Genomic DNA, 24,505 nt, shown 5'->3' on the forward strand with positions numbered 1-24,505 from the left:
CGGATCTATTTGTTTAATCACATGTTTCACCCCAGCATCTACTGTATAAGATGTTTGTGCTTTCAATGATAAAATTATTGTCTTTCGTCATCCTGGTGAATGCTGAGGATATTACAGAAAGAATAAGAAAGAGAGAAAAACAGGAAAGGAGAGAGAGAGAGAAATGTTTGTGAGGATAGCATCATAGCACCACAGCTGCTGTTTTGACTCGATGGATGGTGACTGTGACCTACTGATGCTGGATCCATTCACAGGGCCAGAACATAGGGCATGACACACTGGTCTAGACAAAGACTAAATCGAATCTCAGGCTAACCACTTCACTGCATGATGAGGAGTGAGAGAGGGAAAGCAGTTGAATTAGGGAAAGGTAAAGGTTCATCAAATCTTAGTTTAGTTACATATGAAATACTGCGATCTGACAGTGTCACGCTGTGCCTGTCCTCTTCCATGTTTTCAATGTAGGTTAGGCCTTTCAAAATAAATAAAAATGTATAGCAAGATCTTATTGCGGAAGAGCAAGGCCTAAAAAGTGCTTTGAATCATCAGTGTTCCTGCGTCACCAACTAGAGCTGAAATAATTAGAACTTAAAGCCGGCATGAAACGGAAGTTGCAATCGTCTTTTCATCCCTATTGTGACGTATATCCAAGTGAAATGGCTCAGGGTTCCCGCGTCTTATTTTTATTTATGAGAGGTCTTAAATTTTAGATGACACTTTGACTTAGACATATCTAAATCTAATTAGCGTACATATTATTTTTTATTATTCTTTCTTTGTGGATTTGCTTGTTCACATGACAATTCGCGGCATTTACAACAGCAAGCAAAAGGAAGAGAGAAGCAGAAGGAAATGGGTAAATGTCAGTTCAGTTGTAAGTTCATTCTTTATGTGATGTCTATGATGATATTGTAATTATTGTTTTAACGATGTGCGAGCTGACATCAAGTTTGTCATTCACACTTTCACTGCGTGATGTATGCAGTTATATGCACTTAAAATTCAAGATACACAGGCATTTCTGCCCCGATGAGTTTTTGTCTTATATTTATATCATTATGATGTAGTACAATATCACATGAGCAAGAGTGCCGTTTTCCCAAATATCAGCACAATTGCAAAAGTGAGATATTTATTTTATACAATAGTTAAATGAACAATAAGTTAACATTGTGAGTTACATTTTAGACACAATAGACCACAGCAGAACAGTCTCCGTGCAACAGACAGTAGCTACATTTACATGGACACTTTTTCCTTCAATTTGAATGAATTCGTTCCGATTGATGAATCCAAACATAGTGTTTACATGAATGCTAAATAAAGTGATCGGGTTGATGTGCACGTTTATGTGTCTTCTGCAGAATTTAATCTTTTGACATGCGCACACTGCACGAAAATACAGAGTTTTCTGCTGTTGTTGCATACTGACCATCTTCATTTTTCTTTGTTTTAAAAAGCAGACTTAATATTTATCTATTTTGGGTCCTAATTAGGCGACGACGAGCACATGAACCGTTCGTGCTGCTTGTATTTATCAAGCAGTAAAAGCGCCTTTTCCCGAGCCCAAAACCAATCGTCTGTGGATGAGAGTAAGAAACAAGGACTGGTGGGACGTTATCCTGCTCCACTTCACAGACGATGAGTGGAAAAAGGGTTTCAGAATGACAGGACACTCATTTATGACACTTTATTCAACGGGAAGAACAGCTGCGCATCATACGTCATTACTCTATATCTGTGTCATTGCACATGCTCAGTACTCTCCATTTTTGGTTTGTTTTCAACCCGATCAAGTGTTTACATGTCCTCTCGATCGGATTACAAAAGGAATAAACCACCCCTTACAATCTGAATGAAATTGTAATCAGATTTGGCCAATTCATTCCGACTGACGTGGTTACATGTGTCTTTTTCATTCCGATTGCAATCGGATTATTAGGGTCTATGTAAACGCAGCTAGTGATGATTTTTTTGATGATTTCATTTGATTGGTAACAGCCCTATACTTTGTTTTTATTCTAATTGAATTTAATTTGAATGTTAGAATTGGTGGTGCATATATCTTTAGAAAAAAATGCCCTTATATAGGTAAAAATGCCCCTGGAAATTAATTTAAGGTGGCAAATATTGCCTCTTAATAAAAATGTAAATTTCTGTTACTGCTGTGAACTAACCACCGTATAGAATATGAAAAGTATGAATGTCTTCGCGAGTCAGCTGTCCACAACAGGCCTAAACCAGCCATGGTACCAGCACAAAAACACACTCAGAAAAATATCATCTAATTATTGTTATCAACAAACTTTGAAACAACTTTGAAAATATTGAGATATAATTTGTTGTCAGTTTTGTACAACCCTAATGTACAGCATTCATTTTTATTTCTTCATGTCTTAAAAAATGTCTTAAAAAGACTTAAATTTGACTTTAAAAATGTGCAGCAACCCTGATGGCTTCTCAAACAAGAAAAAATGTAAGGCTGAACTTGATTTTGTCTGAGGGGAATTGATTGGATGGTTGTGGTTTTCTATTGGTCAATCTCATGTGAGTGACAGGTTGTCCCGCCCTCGCGCCAGTAAACATGTCATCAGAGAAGAGAAGAGATGGCTGCAAGAGGGAGGGGGAGGTATTTAGATTAGAAAAATAATGATTTGCACAGATAAATCATCTATAATAAATGCTGCAATATTCCATTAAAAATAATAAATAATAAGAATAATGACATCTGTGAAGAACAAATTTTGATCTGACTTAAGACTTGAAATAAATGGTTTGGACCACTTTTGTGATGCTTTTATGCTCCTCTTATGATCTTTGAAGTTTCATTCATTGAAGTAAAAGAGTGACCTTTACAACTCTTAAAAATCGTTTGAAAAAAAATTTGTATGCCAAGGAAGTGCTGGTTTAGTGTTAGTAAATATTTACAGAATTTAAATTTTTGGGTGAACCAAACATTTAAAATAGAGTGTGGAGTAACGAGTTGCCTAATGTAAGCTGGACACAACACTTGTGCTGTTTTGAGAGAGGAAGCCTGTGTTTGGAATAGAAACTCATGCTGTCATGATTTCTTTTAATTGGTGTGCCCCCAACTTAGATAGTCAAGACTCGAAGATGATCCAGAGTTGTAAAAAAAAAAAAAACCCCTGAGAAATATGACAGTCATGTCACACATCTTGTAAATAAGATTGTTTCGATAGTAATGTCCTACATTTTGTCAGAACCTAACTACAGCTCTTGTTAAATTCAGCGAGTGTGGCTCAGTTATCTTCTCAAAAATCAATAGTGCTTTTTTGCATTTTAATCCTACTGTTTGTAAAAAATGTCTTAATATTTCAGAGCACAATTCAACTTTGCATCATGAAAAAGATGTTAATACGACTCCCCCCCCCCCCCCCCCCCCTTTTTAATTTCTTTACGTATTTATTTATTTATTTTTTAATTTATTCTCATCTCAACGCATTTGATCTCTATGCTCTTCTCAATTTTGCCATTTCATCTGAATATCAACATTTATAAGATTGAGTCATTTTGAGGGTAATTCATCTAATTTTGCATCTCTGAAAAGTAGTGATCTGAAACACTGTGTTAAGTTGAATATCAAAGTTTTTGTGTCTGTTTTTTAATGAGGGATTTGTGTTTTTAGATTTGTGGAGTACAAAATACTGTTTTTATTCTGAAGTGAAAAGATAAAATTACACACAGAGAATTGGGACAGAAGCACCCGAGTGACATGTTATCAGTGTTACTGTTTTTTAATTTAATACTTATTGTAGTTCACGGGGTTATTATTCAATAATTCTGTGAATTAGATGTACATTTCAAACATCTTTGATATGCAATAAAACCTATAGGCTAATCAAGTGAAATCATTCCATAGTGTTGCTATTATGGCATATCTTCAGTTTAAATATGGGCAATTAAATATGTATATATTCATATGCCTGTATATAAATCATAGAATAAATTTACCTTTCAGATGAATCTCTTTTTCTGGGATTCTGCATTGTCTGGCATTGATTATTCAATTATTCACCTAAATTGTCAAAACACAAATCAAAATGGATGATTTATTGTTTTATTTCAGCATCTTGCACATAGCCTATGTCTGTGTTACAGTTTAAAAATAAATGCACATTGTTCTTAAGGGGTCATCTGACCCTACTAATATGAGACATGTTCCTCCCGGAAGGTTGAGTATATTGTGTTGCGGGATACAATATTTTTTTACCGCATGCATATTTTGGAAGACATCGCATCTGAGTATACCATATAGCCTATGGAGAAAATTTGCATAATTTTCAGTATTTGCAGTGTAAACTTAATGCATAGTGAAAAAATAGTATGGGTAATGTGAATTCATAACATGCCTAGAGAGTGAACATTAGGTACTAGCCTTGCATGATCAGAGTTTGAATTGATATGAAATAAAATAGGGCTGACTTCTTCAGTTTAATTGGTGAAATAAATCAACAGACTCACTTTTCTTAACCTCAGATAGAATGTGTGTGTGTGTGTGTGTGTGTGTGTGTATGTGTGTGTGTGTGGAATGAGAATGTGATCGGCTGTGGTGTAGAAAGGATGGGTGTGGCAGGCTGACTGACCATTCTTTCATCTCTCTCTTGCATAATAACACCTGGCCCAGTGAGCATATGATTTCTCTTTCGGTAGAGTTTGACCCTGTAATTGGTGGTGAATTGTGTCCACAAGCCTGTCACAAATGTGTCTGTGTGATAACCCAGAGGGAACTGCTTCCTGCCTCCGTATCTATAGGCAGGAAGTTACAGCGTTACAACCACCTCTTCATACTGTAGGTTTACAAAGTGCAAAGAATGGAGGATTGATGTTTTTGCTTAAGGAGGCATGGTGGAAAGATCTCTGCTTTTAAGATCTATGTTTGCCTTGTTTTGGGTTTTTGCCAGTGCTTTAGGGATGCATTAATTCTGGTAAAAAAAATAAATAAAATAATCAAATTGAGATTATTTTGACAAATATCATGATTGGGATTATAAATGCGATCAGGGCCAGGTGATATACTGAATATGAGTACCTTCCTTGTCCTAGTTTTTGTGAGCATGAGAGTGTTAATACAGAGATGCTGTAATAGCATCTCTTATTTTAAACTTCAATGGAAAAAAATGCTATAATTTACTAAGGTTGCATGCGAAAGTCTGCATTTTCATTATTAAAATAAATGTAGGTAAATACTGTTTATTATTACTATGTAATTTTACTTTGGGGCATGTAAATAATGATTAATTTCTTTTCACAAATTTAAAATTTTATAAAAAAAAAAAAACAATCTATATTTTTCATGGCCGATTCCAATTTTTTACAAGCATAATGGTCTATTCCGATATGGGTATTACAGGCCAAACTGGCATTTAACAAAAAATATCTGTAGCTGTTTGAAATGAGAGGCAACCACTGCAATCATGATCCAAACAAATATGCTACACACATGTAGCATGAGCAGTTGTTTTTGTTTTAAATTAGATTGTATAATTTCAAGATTTAAAGCAAAAACCGAATGGTCTGACTTCAGATTTGTGAAATTATTCTACATAAGACACGCCTGAACAAAACAAAAACAGCCAACGCACTGAATGAAAATGCAAATTCACTCTCTGCCAGTAGGTGGCGCTTATGGAACAGCAGCGATACAGCGCTTCCTTCCTAAACTTTTCTGAAGACAGTCAGTTGCCTTCAGAGATACATTCATAGAAACACCAATTCAATATTTATATTTTTTTCTTCCTATATTTCGTGCATCGCGAACAGCAAGTTTGTTGTGCCTGGTACAGTATTTTCTCTGCTGGTGCATCTCTTCTTCTTTAATGTGTAGTAACCGTTTAATAAAAACAAGAAAGCCAATGTTTATAGTGATTTTACAACAGCTAGGAGTACCTAACAACGCCCCTGATCTAAAATCACTGTAAACCATGTCTTTTTGGGGCTTACTGCTTTACTTTGCTGTAGGCAGAGGGTGAACCAATTACAGGCTAAAGCTTTAAGTTTAGGAGGTGAAAGCCTGTTATGAGATGCTTTTGTTATTTGTTAAAAGAGTTAGCTCACACAAAAATTAAATTCTGTTTTCAATTACTCACCCTAACGTCGTTCCCAACCCGTAAGATCATTTTCGAAACACGAAATGAAGATATTCTTAATAAAACCTGAGAGATTTCTTTCCCTCCATTGAAAGTTTACGCATCCAAAACCTTGACGCTTCAAAAAGTTAATAAATATATTGTAAACAAAATCCATATGAATATGAATTTAATCTAAGTCTTCTGAAGAGACACAATCGCTTTATATGATGAACAGTTTTAATTTAAGTTTTTATTTACATGCAGACAACAACAATCTAATCAATTTCTGATGGACAAATCAAGTCCCGCGACTTGACATTTTTTTCTTGTTCCAGAAGCTGTTTCGCTTGGATATACATCACAATAGGAAAGAAAAGACTAATCGCAACTTCCATTTCATGTCGACATTGACATTTTTACAATGGGTGCATCTCAATCAGCTCCTTTAGTCATAATCAGTATATCATGTACATGAATTCAGGCCCTGGTAAGGACAGTAATGACCCTGGCTCACATTGGGACACTGATGGTGACATGACAACGTCCTTGTAAAACGTCACCACTGGTGATCCGCTGTAAAATACAAAGACCGACGGCCTGTCTAGACTTAAGGTGCGGTCACACTGCACTTTTCATTCCATTGACTTCCATTCATACGCATGCGAATGTGTCAGGCTGGAAACAAGCTCGTGTTTTGCTGCGTTCCAGTTCAAGTTTGGTGAACTCTGGCCTGCGAATTCACATCTCGTGAAGACGTGTGACCAGTAGAAGATCGATAACTCACGGCGTGACCTCTTGGCTGAATTAAAAGAATGATATTTTTGCAGTAAAGCCGAGTAGATTGTATATTTTTTACATTTTGGGTGTATTACTATTTGTTATATATTGAATTCATGTTTCTAAAAAAATACACTACAGAGCGTGACGTCATATCACGACCGTTGCAGTGTCCGAAGGAATTTTGCACGCTCAAAGTCAATCCAATCAGATTCGAGGACTGTAATTTACTGATTTTTGGGTGCTTGTTGCTTGCTTGTTACAGTTTTTTTCAACTGCTTACACACATTCTCAAAACTCTGCCTCTTTTTTTCAAAACTTTACACAAAAATCCAAGAGTTGCACACACAAAATGCCTCACATCTCTTGCAAAATAAAGCACTGCATTCAAAATATCACAAACACATTTGTCTTACGTTGCAAACACCTAAAATGCCATAATATTCTATTTTTGGATATATCATATACACACAGTTATTCAAAACCTAAAGCTCTTCTTTCATGAGCTTTTGTGTTCATTTCTGTACAAGATTGAAAGTAATTGGCAGAGATGTTGAAAAAGTCACTGTAAACACGAAAGCAAGATTGAAACCAAACTATTTATTTTTTTACTGTAAGCATTTGTGGTTGTGAATATAGTATTACACAGAATGAAAGAAAAGAAATACATCAACCATGTGTAGTTAGACAGAAACAATGGTTATGTTTGAAAAAGGAAATCAAGATACTTCCTGTTAGATTTTTGTGTGTTACATAGAGAATAGTGTGTTGTGTTTTGCAAAAAGTGTTTTATGAAACTGAAAACTAAATCGAAGGCTGAGGATACGTGTATGGTTTTGCAGATTTGGCATGTGGTTCTGGTGTTTGAGTGTCAGATTTCAGAAATTGTGTGACAAGTAAGGATTTTGTGTGTATGCAATTGAAAAATAAATGTAATTTGATGAAAAAAAAACATGTATTAAATGGATGTAACATTATTACTCAAAAAAGGTTAATTGTCCCATGTTGCACAACTTTAAAAAAAAAAAAAAAAAAAAAAAAAAGAAAGGCATGCAATAAATGTTCTCTCTGCTTTATTGGCAGGGCGACATCGATTCTGCATGAGGTTAGATTGTGGCCGGACCGAAATGAAATGAGTGGCTAACGACTGACCTCTTCCGCTGCACCACCACCACCAGCAACCTGTAGCATCTAACCAGTGCCTCTTCACCAGCCTGATACACCAACACACCCACATACACACAATTACCTAACAGAACACCATCAGACTGTAAGTTCCCCAGCTTCAGTTCATTTCTCTCTGGTTGATTAATGCTTAATATCAAACTGTTTGTCATGTTCGTTTGCGCAATGTGATGACCTACAAATATGAACACCCTCTCTTCCTTCCTTCTTCTGATATTAAAACATTACACCACAACATACAGAAGAAAAACCCATCTGTTTGCACCATACACTTTGTGTGTTGAATACACACATATAATATAGACATAACTGTATTTGGGTAAATCTGTCAAGAACATGCCTGGGTCATATTTCACATCAAAAATCTAAAGAAAGACATAACATTTTATGTTAATAAAACAAAACCTATTTTAAAAGCATTAACATTTTTTTTGTATTGTGACATTACTGACATTTGAAGATTTCCCTTTCAAATTCTCATTACTGTAATGTGAAACAATTCTCATTGTCACTACTATAATGGGAAAAACTTATTTGATGTGTATATTTTATTATACCATGGTCTGACTAAATACACAATTCTGATTGGATTAGATTTGTGGAGGAGAAACTGATCCTAGACCAGCAATTACAGGAAGCATACTGAATCCTCTATCACTAACATCTGTAGTCCATGTACTGTATATACACCTCATCCCTGTGGTCAGGGAAAGGCTTAGCTCTCACTCTGCCTATGTTTATTACAGTAATGAGAATATAATGAAAATCATCATTGAAAATAATGAGAATTACATAAAATCTCAGAAGTAAAATGGATGCATTACAGTAATGAGAATTTGGGGGAGGGGATGGGCAATGTCAAGAAAAAAAATGGCACAATACTTACAAATGATTGTGGTCCTAAAATATGCTTCATTTTCTTGATGCAAAATATAAATCCTTTTTTTTTTGTTCTCTTGATTTTAGAGTTAAATATGTTTGCTTGTCATCGTTTTTGTGCTCACTACAGACGCACACACATAACTGCCATCAAATTGTCTTTTTCTTAGAGGGATACCCTTGTGAAAAATAAGTACACTTTAGCATACTTTCAAAAAGAGTACTTCTTATTGAAATAATATACTTTAAAAGAATTTACTGAATGTAACATTTTCGGACATGTAATTGAATGTTAATTGCAGTTAAATGAAAATGTATTATAGTTTAAATTGATATTAAATGATGAACTTTAGAGTTTTTTTGGCCCACTTAAGTAGGACATAAGTACATCTTTAATGTAATTTCATAATTACTTCTGCTGTCTTTGAAACATGGTTCGAGTGTACTGTTGAATGTACTGACAAGCATTTATGGTAAACTAAAATATACATTTTACATTAAAATATACAATAATACATTTCTATTGAAACTTTTATTTCATGTAAATACATTTATACTTGCACATTTGTAATGATGAAGTTGCAATTAAGTACTTTATAAAATATATCTTTAAATGTAATATCAAAAACACTCTACAGTTAAAATTATAATCATGTATTTTACATGTACTTTAGTATGTTATTCAACACATCAAAATGAGTGTACTTCTTTAAAGCACCACAAAAGATAATTCAAACATAATTATTTAATTTAAAGGCCTGCTGAAGAGTCTTGGAACGCGCAGCATTATTCAAGGTGTTGATGTAATTTCAACTGAAACAGGAAGACAGGGCAATATATTGAACAGCCCCACCCCTTTTTTTAAATAGCCAATAGCCTTTCGTTTATATCACAGCTCGGCCAGAGCCGTTAAACTCAGTAAAACCTCTGTTTCCTTTTAATATCTAACTGTTTCTCCTCCTAATCTCCTCTATATCACTTTAAAATATAGCATTCTGTGCAGAATTCAAATGGGTCCGATACCTTTCGTGGTCTGAGCCGAAAAACATTTAATTTGAAATGATTACAAAGTGCACTTTTTAAAAGTGTCTTGAGAAACTTAGTCATGAATGTGCTCTCTTAATTAATATTATATTATCTGCAAGTTGAGTTTTTAAATATACTGTTAAGATATGAAGTACACTACAAGTGCACATTTAAATGGTACACTTCTTATGTACTTAGGGTCTTGTGGACTTGCAACGGCCATCGCGTGCGTGTGATCATGAAGTCCACTAGACCCTAGGCTGTCCTATGTGTCATTTTAGGTTTCAGAAGGGTGCTCGTGAGCGCTCCCTTTGCGGTCAATACGATGCACATTTTTGCCGAGCGAGCTCCGCAGCAGACTTCTTCCAGACAGTCAAAACAGCATTATGTCTCGAAAGGAAGACCCTGAGTGTTTAGGGTGCCATTTGGGACAGGGCCACAGTTAAGTGCACTTCTTTTTCACAAGGGATCCTGTAGCAATGTCCTATTCTATGAACTAGCCAAAACACCCTAGGAACCTCATAGCAATGCACTACAACCAATCAGATTACTTTAGCAACTGCATAGTAACACCCACAGCACCCTAAGGGGCTGTTCACACAGAACGGTGTCTTCCAGGGTCTTGCTTCCTACCATGAGAACCTCTTAGCTAAATGTTACACACACACGCTGGGTTTACATGTTTTTTGGGGACTTTTCATTGACATAATTATTTTTATATGTACAAACATTCTATCCCCTAACCCTAATCCTACCCATCACAGAAAATTTTCTGCACTTTAACATTTCATAATTCATTTAATATGATTTATAAGCTGTTTTCCTTATGAGGACAAAAAAGTGTGTCCACAAGGTCAAAGATCTCTGGTATTGCCATCCTTGCGGGGGCATTTTGTCCCCATAAAGTACTGTAGGGAATACCTGAAAGACATACACATACACACACACACACACACAACGGATTTTACAAAAGGTTTAAAGTTTTACAGAAACATGTCTAGACACACAAGTACATGGTGTTTCTTTGTTCTTTTATACAATACTTTGCCTCGATAACCTTCAAAAATGATGCCGTTTCCTTGCAGTTTCATCCCTTTAAGTCTCAAAGGTTGCATACTTGAAGTATGTTGTTTGCTATAAATCCTAAATGAATGGTCTGTTCTGCTAACCAGAACGCGCTTTTCTAAAAACGCGGCACTCAAGTTAAAATCAGTTCAACTTTTAAAAAACATGTCTCGAGACCTTGTGTGTTTTCCCCATTCCACTGTCCGCTTCTTGCATTTTTCAAAGCAAAAACACATTCTGTGTGAACAAGCCCTAACACCTAAAATCTAAAAAATGTTGTTAGTCTATTATTTTATTATTTTTTTAATTGTTCATTACAGAAGACCTACACGATGATATCATATTTTGTTGCCTGTATTTGTTTCGGGGTAATTTTGCACAATCTTACTGAAAGTGCCGTGTGCTAGTTCAAATAAATCATGTTTCTGCAAGATCATCATCAGTTCCTTGAGTAATCCTTTGCTTATCTAAAGAAACACATGCATATACCAATAGCAACATTTACACATTGTGCAATCCAATTCAAATGAACTATTTTGCAAAATATTGCAATCCAGCAACATGTTCACCGGTGCGAGGGCAGAGCAACCTGTCAATCACATGAATGTATAAAGATATATTACAATCGTATTCAGACATTAGAAATAAAGCATGGAAAAAAAATAATATTTTTTTTATTATTATTTATTTAACACTAAATTTCAGGGTCTTGCTGCCTACCATGAGAACTTCTTAGCTAGACACACACACACGCACACGTTAGGTTTTCATGTTTAATGGGGACTTTTCATAGACATACTTATTTTTATATGTACACACTGTATTTTCTATTCCCTAACCCTAAACCCATCATAGAAAACTTTCTGCACTTTTACATTTTCAAAAAACATCAGTTAATATGATTTATAAGCTGTTTTTCTTATGAGGTGTCCACAAGGTCAAAAATTTCTGTTGTTGCCATCCTTGGTACTGTAGGGAATACATGAACGACACACACGCACAACAGATTTTACAAAAGGTTTAAAGTTTTACAGAAACATGTCTAGACACACAAGTGCATGGTTTTTCTTCGTTCTCTTATACAATACTTTGCCTCGATAACCTTCAAAATTGATGCCCGTTTCCTTGCAGTATCATCTTTTAAGTCTCAAAGGTTGCATACTTAAAGTATTTTGTTTTCTATGAATCCTAAATGAATGGTCCGTTCTGCTAACCTGTCTTTTCACATCCCTTTACACCACACTAACATTTAAATGCTCTTGAAACCATATGAAAGAAAAATTGGCATTTCAGTGTTTTCTTAGGAATAGTAAACACTTGCTATTTTAGAGTTTGCTATTGTAATGAGCTAAGGGAGTAAGGCATGGTACCAAAATGACAATGCATAAAACTGAGAAGTGCTCAGAGAGGAATGCATGTGGAAAGGGGTAAAAGAAATTTGAAAAGGAGCAAACAGTGTGTGCTTTCAACTTTCGTTATGCGTGTTTCTGTAAGATGACGTTTTGCAAAGGAAACTAATATCACTACTGTCCACAGAAATTACAATCGATTTTCAAAAGTGTTTAAAAACTCTTCTGGCCATTTTTAGGAGTTTCAAAGCCTTGTGTTGAAAAAGGGCGCAGCACCTCATAGAAAGTAGACATTTTGTGTTCTCTCCAAAAGTGTTTGTCGAGTGCTTTTAAATGCATGAATGTGAGCTCCAGAGAAGTCTGAAAATAATTCATTGCTTGAATAATGATCCCGTGGACCCATCATAGCTTGATTGATTTGATTTACTTATTTTTTGATTTCATATGTAACACAAAACCGAAACACATGCTGTATGTGCTGGCTAGTTCACACGCACACTAGCTCAAGACCGCCCTCTGTCTGTGAAAAGAAAAGCTTTTTTAGGTCACCGTTTTCCAGCCACTCCACTTTTCATAAATAATGTCTCCAGTGTGCTAATTTGTGATAGTTTAATGCTGTTTGGTAGGATTTACTCAAATGCCCTGGCAGCGCCACCTGTCATGTTGTAAAGAGCGACATTGATTATTCAGTGTGTTTTTCAAGCTTGTTGCTATTAGGATAAAGCAGGGGTTTTCAAACATGTCCTGGAGGACCCCAAGCACTGCTCATTTTGGCTGTGTCCGAAATCACATACTCTCTTGAGTAGGTACTTATTTTGAATAAGTAATTTCTTCATGACCTCTAAAAAGGTACGTTCTATATAGTATGAGTGTGTGTAGTATGAATGTAATCTGGATGTACTACATTCGCCATGATTTCATTATCATGTGACCTACCAGCGTCGGTTGCGTCACATCACTGCCATTCACAAATCCTCTCCCGTGGCCTCATGGGATAGTAAAGTGTCCATCATATACACACACTTCAGAATTGTCCCGGAAGTATTTCATCCGGGTACTTTTTCCCTAGTCTTTTATGAGTACTGTGAATTCAGACATACTTCTTTTGTCACATACTGTTTTTCACCTACTATATAGTAGGGAAGTATGCGATTTCAGATGCAGCCAAACTGTGGCTCCCTCATCTGATACACTTGATTCAACTTATCAGCTTATTAGTAGAGACTGCAAGACCTGAAGTGGGTGTGTCAGAGACATAGGCTGTGCCCCCTATACCCTTGAATAGGCCACTATTTGAAGGGACAGCCGTTTGTAGCGGTGTCCATAGTGTACGTTATGGAGTGTACTCATTTAGTCCCATAATACACCGCAATAACGAGTGTACAACCGATGTTCTCTCAGAGAATACCCATAATGCACTGTGAGGGTCGCAGAAGATGGCACCCACAGCTAAATTATCCATCCATCCATTTTCCAAACCACTGGTCTAATGTGCCTACAGTGTGATATCATACAGGTATAAATTCCTTTTTAATTGATTATAAAATTGTTTAATTAAGGTTTATACATAGTTTCCATGCCAGAGTTCTAGATAAATCTTTTCATTACTACTAAGTTTCAAATGATTATTGAACAGCAAGCACAAACTATGTAAAAGCGGCAGCCCTTCCAGCGCAGTCAGTGTCTGAATTTGTGCACTCATTTTCATTCACTCCTTCAAGTGGACTATATTAGTGGACTAATATAGAGAATAATAAATGAGTGTATAGGGGGCGATTTTGAACACAGCCATAGGGTGCTTCTCATGTCTTATTTGTGCATCCTGAAACGAGGTGTGTTTAGGCGCATTGTTGGCGTGTTGCTATTTTGAGGTAACTGAAATAGACTGCGCCATTGACCAACAAAAACCTGGTCTAAAGTCAATGCTGCAATATTTGTTTTTTTATTTAAAGAGCGTGTTAGTAATAAGCACCTATATGCAGGTGCACAACGCGCATACACTCTGCATACACACACAGAGACGCGCAGCAGCACACAAACATGCTAAATATTAAAAATAAAAGGATTACAATGTAAAAGATTATTATTGTGTGCATAAAGATAAAGATGCTTTGGTGGAATCTGGCTTGTCCAGTAGATGGTCTGCTCGCACGCTTTAACCTCGCGCAAGAGCAGATCCGTTTCCTCGCTAGAAAAGCGTTCAGTTTTTCTGCTTGCAAATTCCGCCATGTAAATAGCGAATCCGCCATGACGCGAGCGCAACTGGCTTTTAAAGGGAATGGGAGATGACACTCTGATTGGTTTATTGCACATAAACTCATTAAGAGACTAGGTACAACCCTTTTAGACCATGCGCCGGGCGCGCCAACCATTTTTCCCGTCGTTAAACTAGCAAAAGTGGATTCGGACACACCCTAAGTGCACCTGCGCCGCGCGCTTTAGACCATGCGCTTAGATTTTTAAAATGGGGCCCTTAGTGTCAGTACTACATTAAACTACTATATAATGTTGAATATAATGTATAATAATGCAATGGGAGAATATATTTCTGTGTCCTGATAATGCCAAATGTCTTATGTTACCAGTAAAAAGTGGCCTACATTATTTTAAATATATCTAGTCAGTGACAGAGTGCAAACATATTAATCTAAAATAAATCTGTGTTTCAGCATTAGAATCATTAATATTTTTATTCTGGTGTCACCATTGTCCTGTGCATTGGATTACCAGCAGCAAGTCCAAGCCTATTCATTTCCACCCCCAATGTAATACCAAATTTAGCATTTTAATCAACAGTACATTTTTGTTATCCTTTTACCATATGTCTTGGAGTATCGCAATAATACCGTATCGTGAGTTCAGTATCATGATATCTATCGAATTGTAACATAAGGGTATTGTTACACCCCTACTCGAGTGTTACTTAAAAGTGTCATCAGCTGCACTCTAGGGATCTGGGTCTTATGGAAGCCAGGAAAACTGGCCCACATGACCCACATGACTATGCTATGGAAAACTCTGAAGGTTGCACATACAGTACTGTATGCTATGCTGTTTATCTTATCTCATTTCACAGAACGGTACACGGTGAAGAAAACATTCATCAGTCACTGAATGATACAATCATTAATCAAACTGCTCTGTTCTGTGTACATGTACACTTTCTTGATAAATAGGATTAAAATTTTCTTTTTTAAATACACTAGTTGGCAACATGCTACAATTAAATAAGAAATCAGAAGGTTTGATAATTAAATTGTAGCAAACAAATGGGATGGGTTAAACCCTGGGAAAGGACCCAGATGCAGGCTTCTTGGGTAATAGGTGATAACAGAAATGGTATAAGAATGAGAATTTGTAACGGGATAGTCAGATGATCAGCTGGCTTTGATTTTTTGTCCAATATAGTCTTTTGGTATCTGGAACTTCTTGACTTCGAGAGATTTTTTTGCTAAGAGGGAAAAGACTTCATTATTCCACTCGTTACTCGCCTCCTCGCAGTGCAATTAGAGAATTGAGATCTCCTTCAAGATGACTGACTTTGATTGGTTTCCGGGTCACAGGCTGGAGGGGCAAGGAAACGAGGAAGCTTCAGTTTTAGTGTTGAGAAGTACCCATTACAAAATGTGCAGTGCTGGGGGTCTTCCAGGACAGGTTTGAAAACTCCTGGGCTAAAGGTTAAAATACATGTTCATAATTTAATATCATTTCATGACATGTAAATAAATATGTAAATAAATTTGGAAGTTAGGCATTGTGGAATTATAGGTTTTACTGGCTAAAGGCCTGTTCACACCAAGGACGATAACTATAATGATAACGATAAAGATATAGTTATAAAAATAAAATCGTTCGAACAGCAGAGTCCACACCACAACTATAACGATGATGGCACAGAGAAACGATATAGCTGGAATCACTTTCATAACAATTATTTTTTCAGTTGACGTATGATATAAACATTGACAGCCAATCAGAATCCATCCTGCTTTAAAGAGCTCGAGCATTTAAAGCGGCAAATAAAAAAAATAAATAAAAAAACTGCACACCTAGAATAAACAATGATACCGTCAGCTGGTGTGGACGCTAATACAGTTAACATTACAGTTATCGTTCTTGGTGTGAACGGGCCTTAACAGTTGACAAATAACATGGACGTAGTAGTTATTATGTAAGGGTTAGTGTGTAGATGCAATAAATGATCACCACTTTCATTTGCCTTCATTAGTTCGTTAAATGGTTTTGTTGTGTGACAATACTAAAAGTACACATATAATAATATTCCATGCACTATATTAAAGTGTTCACTCAAAAAAATAAAATTTTAGAGCATTGCATTGTGGGATACGATGTTCTCTGCAGTGTTTGCAGAAATGTTTGGAACAGAATACTAGATTGCTGAATACTGAACACTATACACTCTATATTACTTACTGAGCTCTAAAAAGAGTGAGTGAAAAAGGTATTATTCCTCAATAAATGTTTCAAACGGTAGTATGCTACTAGATAATCACATGACCTTGACAGATTTTGCATTATAAATCCATATGTGTGGGGTATATTCCATGCGGTAAGCTTTGTTACTGCTCATTTTGACAAACTCTTCATAGTATTTTATCTTACAGAATACATATACTATATTGTAACTGAGGTTTCAACCCTGCTCCTTGAGTGCCACTTTCCTGCAGACTTTAGCTCCAGGCTGTTTCAACATAAAAATATATATATATATTGCTAGCCTACATAAAATAATCACATGTAAATGTACTACCACACTTCTCTTACTGTTGCTGCAGTGTATAGTACTGGGGTGTACAGTAGTGTAGCTCTTAAATAAATTCTTAGAATTTCTGAAATTTTTCACAGCACATCAACAGGACATTGTTCTAAAATCACAGAGACAAAGTGATACTCTCTGCTGTTTGCTACATTCTAGCAACAACATCCCATGACCATTCTGTCCATAAGATAGAAACAGAAAATGAATGCACATTCTACAGAAAACATGACAATGAACAAAAGCTATTAAAGGCCATACACATTCCATAAGATCCTGCCAGATTGAATCACGTGTCTGTGGTTATCAATGGTTTATTTTTTGGCCATAATCAAGGCGATTAAAGTAAAGGCCTAAAGAAATGGCAATCTCTATCTATGCATTTCACAGCCTATGCTTTGTCTTCATGATTTTTGAAAATAATGTTCTCCTATCTTTGTGGCAAATTCTAGGGACACTCTTTATATTATCTATTATATCATCACGTATCTAGTATTTCTATTATTTTGTGTTTTCTTAAATCATTATATTAAATAGATTTTCAGAGAAGGGTATAGCTGCAGCCTAGAGATCTCCACATGGGGGTGTGGCCTTCTCCCATTGACAGACAGGCACATGACATGACATGTGATTTTTTTTCCTCCAATCCAGTTCAGGGCAAACTCCACCCCGCAGCCGATTCTAAAGATTTTATTGGTCATGTTAATCACAGAGCTGATTTCCTACAATGCTATAACCACGAGCTCTGGGCTCCTCTCTCATGGAGCATATTTATCTATATCAGCATATTTATTTATACACTCTAAAAAACACTGGGTTAAAAACAACCCAAAATTTGGGCTGTTTTCAACCAAAGGGCTGGGTAAATAAAGGACAGAACACATGTTGGGTTACTTTTACCCAGCAAATTGGGTTGTTTATTTAACCCAGCATAATGGGTTGATTCATTTTTACTATTACACTAGCTTTTTTTTATTTTGTTTTTTTGTTTAAGGATTAACTTAAATCCTCTAAACTTTTTTTTTTAAATACACACCACAACCACTGGTTTGCATGATAATTCCTGTATTTTCAATCAAATTTTATAGTATAGTATATTTTATATCGTTTTAATACATATTGCCTACATTTAAGCTTGTTTAACGAATATTAGAAGTAAAAATGAAACATTTAGAAGTAATTCCAGTGTAATCGATCAGTCTCTGTTGTCCTGTTTCCACCGTAATGGCGCTGGATCTCACGTCGGAGATGTCTCGCGTTCGGCAGAGGGAACTGCTAACTTCAGTCCGCCGCCGTGTGTTTCACTCATAGCCGAAAAATGCTGTGACTGACTCCATAACCTGTCCATAAATAATCAATGTACAATTCTGAGAACATATCATCCTAAATATTTATATACTGTATATTTTTTAATAAAATCATGAAATTTTACGGAAGGCATCAGGCGTTTCCTTACACGAAAAGACCATTGCGAATCACAACACTCGTTTAGGGGACTCGCATCGCGCCCCTGTATTTTGCTTTGCATAAAATTAAACAATATACAGAACAATAACGAATTTTTAGATAAAATAAAACGTACACAAACCTGTATTTGACCGAAAACATGCACCAATTTGACGGAGCTGCACTGCTCTCTCCTGAAGAGGTCACAAAAAGTAATAAATAACTCAACCCCTGTGTTGTTATGTCTGACCAGGATCTGGGTAAAACAAAAACTACCCAAACACTAGAAAAATAACCCCAAAAAATGACCCAAAAGGCTCAACCCAGGAATTGGGTAGAAAAAAATAACCCAAGATTTTTTAGACTGTATAGCATATTTTATAACTTTTTTGTTCTAGTATCAACTAGAAACAATGTTTAATTTTACGAACATATATTTTGAAATGTAAGTGGATGAGGCCAGAGCCAATAGCCAAAGTCTTTGCACTTGGAGGCCCCGCCCCCTTTTGGAGGTTCTGCCCACTTTTGGAGGTTACGCCCTATTTTGGAGATCTCTGGTCTGCAGTTATACTTACTTGGATTTTCCACTTCAATCTTAACCTCTCTAAACACGTCCTTCAGGTTGAAAAACCACAATTCAACAATATTGATTTAGAGAAAGTTTTTAGTATTTGATGTGATTTTAGTTTTGAGTATTTAATTTTTGTACAAATACTGTAGGAATCAATTTTGAACATACAGTGACACCAACATACTGTGCATCGACAAAAATGACCTTAGCACCAATTGGTATATATACCAATATATATATATATATATATATATTTTTTTTTTTTTTCAGTGAAATTCATACATTTAGCTTACAGCAGCTGACATTTTACGTGCAGCTTACAGTCCATATTTTTGAAAAAAATCATAATCATTTCTGTTTGTGTTTGTGTTTGTGCCACACAGGTGACATCAGGTGCAAGGGGATGACCGAACGCATTCACCACATTAATCTCCACAACTTTAGCAATTCTGTACTTGAGACCCTCAATGAGCAGCGAAACCGCGGGCACTTCTGTGACGTGACTGTTCGGATCCATGGTAGCATGCTGCGAGCTCACCGTTGTGTGCTGGCTGCAGGCAGCCCCTTCTTTCAGGACAAGCTGCTCCTGGGCTACAGTGACATCGAGATCCCCTCTGTGGTTTCTGTACAGTCCGTCCAGAAACTGATTGACTTCATGTACAGCGGCGTGCTGCGGGTCTCCCAGTCCGAGGCCCTGCAGATCCTCACAGCTGCCAGCATACTTCAGATCAAGACCGTTATCGACGAGTGCACCCGCATTGTTTCACAGAATGTTGGCATTGCTGGATCTGGCAGCTTTTCCGTCGTCCCAGGTGACTCGGGGCAGGAGACACCACGGGGAACTCCCGAGTCTGGCACGTCCGGTCCCAGTAGTGATGCCGAATCAGGCTACATGCAAACATCTCACCAGAGCCTTGACCGCGTTTATTCCTCGCTTTATTCCAGCTGTCCTGGGTTGGGCCTGCAAAACGGTACCCGTGGAAATCGCTCCCACTATGCCAGTTCTGCGGTGACCGCCAGCTACGACTCACCCCTTCAACTACAGCAGAAGGAGGGAGGGCAGGACCCTGCCTGGATCACACGCATCCATGAGCGTTCGCAACAGATGGAGCGCTTCCTGGCCACGTCGGAGACTACACACTGCCGTAAACAGCCTCGTCCTGTGAGGCTCCACACAGGTGATATTCACATCAAGCAGGAACAAGGGGACGAGTACAATTGCTATGGGCTTGAGGACTGTCGTGAGGACAGCGAGCAGCTGGAGTGCATCGAAAGCGAGCCCAAAGGCGAGAGCTTCGACTCTGGCGTCAGCTCTTCCATTGGCACGGAAACCGATTCTGTCGAACAGCCTTTCATGTCTGGGTTTGCTCGAGACAATTGTCCGAATAAAAGCCAGCAAGGTGAGCGTGGAACCCCAGTGCAGATCGAGGTCAACGATTCATCTCCCGAGCAGACCCAAGAGTCGGTCGAAGATGGTAGTGGAAACGGTCCTTCTCAAGAGAGTGGTGAGCTTGGAATCCATCAGCCGCCTCAAGCCAACCTAGCAACACCCCAGTCCATGCCAGGTGGGCCATACCTGCGGCCAGGTGAGCCACTTACCAGCAACCTGCGCATGCCCCTCACCTTGACCAGCAACACCCAGGTAATGGGAACCGCAGGCAACACGTACTTGCCTACACTCTTTGCAACCCAGTCAGCCAGCGACAACAAGCCTTTCCTCTTCAGTCTGCCCCAGTCCATTGGGAGTCAGCAGCCCCAATTTGTGGCAGTGCCCTCTCCGAACATGCCTCCATTCCCCAGTGGACTGACGGTGCCACCCGGTGGAAGTCAACAGCAAGGTGGTGCGGCAGTGGGACAGCATGGGGAAAAGAAGCCCTACGCATGCACTCTTTGTTGTAAAACCTTTACTGCCAAACAAAACTACGTCAAACACATGTTTGTGCACACAGGTGAGTACCCTTGACCTTCATCTCTGTATAATGCATGTACTGTGTGTAGTTAAGTTTTATCCAATTATATCTATAAGCTTTTTAAATTGCTTTTACAGCAAAGCTAGTCTGAAACAATTAAGGTAAGCTTTTGATTCTAGATGGATAATTGGCAGCAATTATTAATTTCACTGTGAATCATCCTTGCTGGCTGTTCTCTGTGGGTTAGGTATTACATTAGAAGCAACCCAGTTTAACTAGCATTTGTTAGGACCTCAATAATATTGATATGATTCTTCAGTTATTGGGCTTTCAGACATAGCACAATAGAACCAGAATATGAAAAGAAGTGAGGCGGTGTATTTTTCAAGCCTGAAGGAAGGAGTCCCTATGCCATGGCGTGGGTGCACCCCTACTTACAAATTGAATAATTGTTCAGTCAGTGCATAGCTTTAAGGTAGCAAGGTATAACAAATGTGTTGAGTTCCTTTCTCCTCACTTTGGAAACCGCAAGTGGGATTTTTGCTGTTATAAAATGCATACAGTACAAGTGGTCGTGTGAGTGACTAGCCACTTAAACCTAAGAGCAAAAGCTCTTAACACATATCAGCAGCCTATTAACTATAATTTAACAGTTATTAAGCAAATACTTTATTATGTTCTGTACGTACCCTCTTGAGGCATGACAAGCCATGAGACCAATATGATTTTTTATCTTGAGTGCCAAAAGGCCTTTCTTGTGTATACTTAAAAAATTATGATAACTGCCATGGTCTATAATTAAAGTTTTTACCTAATGAACTTGGGCCTCATTGGTCGACACAGGATCGCCAGGTCAATTTATGACTCCATGAGAAACATCCTTAATAGCTGTTTTCCCTTAGGCAAAGTCTAAGCTTTACACAGAATATACTCAAGCTATTTGCCAAATGCAAATGCATGCTAGTTCCAGTTTTGTCATTGTATATATATACATATAAATAGGCGTGATCGTTTCTCAGAAAAAGTCTGCACCCATGTTTTGACATGCCACAGAATCAATGACATATTAGGAAGGTGCTTTTTATCCAAACCAACTTTCAGTATATCCTTAACTCTTTCCCTGCCAGCATTTTATTTTTAAGTTTCCAGCCAGCGCCAGCATCTTTGATTACATTCACTAATCTTTCACGGCCCCCAGAATATTTTGTTGTATGAATACAGTATGTAAACAGTCAATATATCACATTTTATAATTTATAAAACAATTTTGTTCTAGCTTCATTCAGTTTTTTTTATCAACACTTGAATGTGGGTCGTTCCATAAAAAAACATTTAGAACAAAAACCTGAGAAAATCTGATTTTTGTCAAAGACTTGGTCCAGATTCAGAACTATGATCAAAACGCAGATCGAGTAGATTGAGTTCATCGACACCCCAAAAGCTTCACAGTCCTATACCTCTTCCTGTTCGTTCGCTGTGGTTAGTTCGACATTTGTCTCGCTAACATTGGGCAGTTTTGATTTATATGCTGTTGAATGTTTGATGAACAACTTCTATCCACTTCTTCTTGGCTGTCTGAAATCGCATACTCTCGAGTAGGTTATTTTGAATAAGTACTTACTTTGTGACCGCTAAAAAAGTATGTTCTATATAGTATGATTGTGTGTAGTATGAATAAAAATCGGACGTACTACATTCGCCATGTTGTTAATATCATGTGACCTACCAGCATCAGTTGCGTCGCTTCACTGCCATTCACAAATCCTCTCCCACTGCCTTGTGGGATAGTAAAGTGTCCATCGTATGCACACATCAGAATCTCACCAGAAGTAGTAGGTCATTTGGGTACTTTTTGCCTACTCTTTTATGAGTACTGTGAATTTGGACATACTTCTTTTGTTACATACGGTTTTTCACTTACTATATAGTAGGGAAGTATGTGATTTGGGATACAGCCCTGCCCTGCATCCCAATGTGCATACTATACATCCTGAATAGTATGTGAGAATACAATAAGTGTGTCCCAAAGCATAGTATGTTGAAAAGTGTATGACAAAAGTCCCCGGATGGTCTACTATTTCCAGTCGATTTTTGAAGTGTGGATCCGTGCACACTATAACAACTAATATTGCCCACAACCCATTGCGTTTTGGAGGATTCAGTTCAGAACTACAAACACAAGTAAAAAGTACAAACATGGTGGGTGGGTGCAACCGACGGTTAAATACAGAGGTTTAGATAAAGGGAACTGAGTGATTAATAATCAACTTTTAACCTGGTACAACAAAAAAAAAAAAAAAAATGTTTAGTGTTATCCGTGTTATATTTCATCTGCAACAACAATGTGGACTTTTATAAAGATCCGTTTGGCTATTAACTTTTAAATGCATCATTATGCAAATACACGAGGAGAGTCTCCACATGAAAGACCCACGTCTGGCAGATAATGGTGCTACTTATTTTCTCTCCAATATGGTAGGAAATTAAAATAAATGAAATGTGGAGGATTTTAACTGACAAGATGATTGACAGGCCAGTTTACAGTTACTGGATGCGTGTAACTATGCGACAGTGTCAAAGAATGTCCCAAAGCTTGTCTACTCTTCTGCTACACACTCAAAAGTATGTACTTATTCTTCACAAAAAGAGTACATACTTTTAGGGTGTAGTATAAGTAGGCGAATTGGGAAACACCACTGGTTTACACAGATCTTCTTACTCGCTTGTTTTTGGATTCGGAGAGGCAGTACTTTTTCAGAAGATGCGTAACAGCGCCCCCTATCATATAACAGTGCTTGCTGGAAAAAGTCATCAGTGTCAGGGAAACATTCCCAGGTGAAAAAAAAAGTACATTTCTATAATGTACTTAAAGTGCTCTATTTTCACGCACTAATTTTGTACTTAATATACTAAAAATTCTTCTTTAGTACTTCTTAAGATAATCTTAAGAACATCTATGGGTTCAAGTGTACTATAAGTGGTATCTAAATACATTTTTTAGATTTTAGTTCATATTTCATGGTGTCTCAAAATAGCACAGTTGAGTACACTTAGATGTTCTTAAGATTATCTTAAGAAGTACTAAAGAAGAATTTTTAGTACATTAAGTACAAAATTAGTGCACGAAAATAGAGCTCTTTGAGTACATTATAGAAATGTACTTTTTTTCCCCCCCACCTGGGTTGTGTCATAAATGATGGAAAATCCAGTCAATGGCTGGGAAAGAGTTAAGAAACCTGGGGTGAAATGTCCACTTGTGATTCTAGTAACTGTTTTGGAGTTACTTCTTCTGGACAGGAGACTGATTTTGCGAACTATTCTGAACCCTTGTCTTGAGCCACACAGTTCTGAAGCAGCAGCAGAACAAATTGGTCTCGCACAGTAAAGTACCCAGACCTCAAAAGTGCATTCAATGTGGCAATGTTAAGTTA

The 24,505-nt window shown here is 37.3% G+C and overlaps 1 protein-coding gene across 12 annotated transcripts in view; it reads left to right on the top strand.

Annotated features, from left to right (window-relative positions):
* Positions 1 to 24,505, top strand: part of zbtb20 (zinc finger and BTB domain containing 20) — an 83,168-nt gene that overhangs the window by 40,288 nt on the left and 18,375 nt on the right. For 11 of the 12 annotated variants that reach the window (XR_007930114.1, XR_007930115.1, XR_007930110.1 and 8 more), the window contains exons 2-3: positions 7,950 to 8,136; positions 19,548 to 21,113. Coding sequence is in view for 6 of the 12 variants with exons in the window: in XM_051892513.1 (XP_051748473.1) it covers positions 19,568 to 21,113 (1,546 nt within the window). In the remaining 6 variants the exon portion in view is untranslated. The remainder of the gene's footprint in view (positions 1 to 7,949; positions 8,137 to 19,547; positions 21,114 to 24,505) is intronic. The other variant, XM_051892514.1, reaches the window with a different exon arrangement.

This window comes from Ctenopharyngodon idella, chromosome 5 (genome assembly GCF_019924925.1).
Source record: "Ctenopharyngodon idella isolate HZGC_01 chromosome 5, HZGC01, whole genome shotgun sequence".
NCBI classification, from domain to species: domain Eukaryota; kingdom Metazoa; phylum Chordata; class Actinopteri; order Cypriniformes; family Xenocyprididae; genus Ctenopharyngodon; species Ctenopharyngodon idella.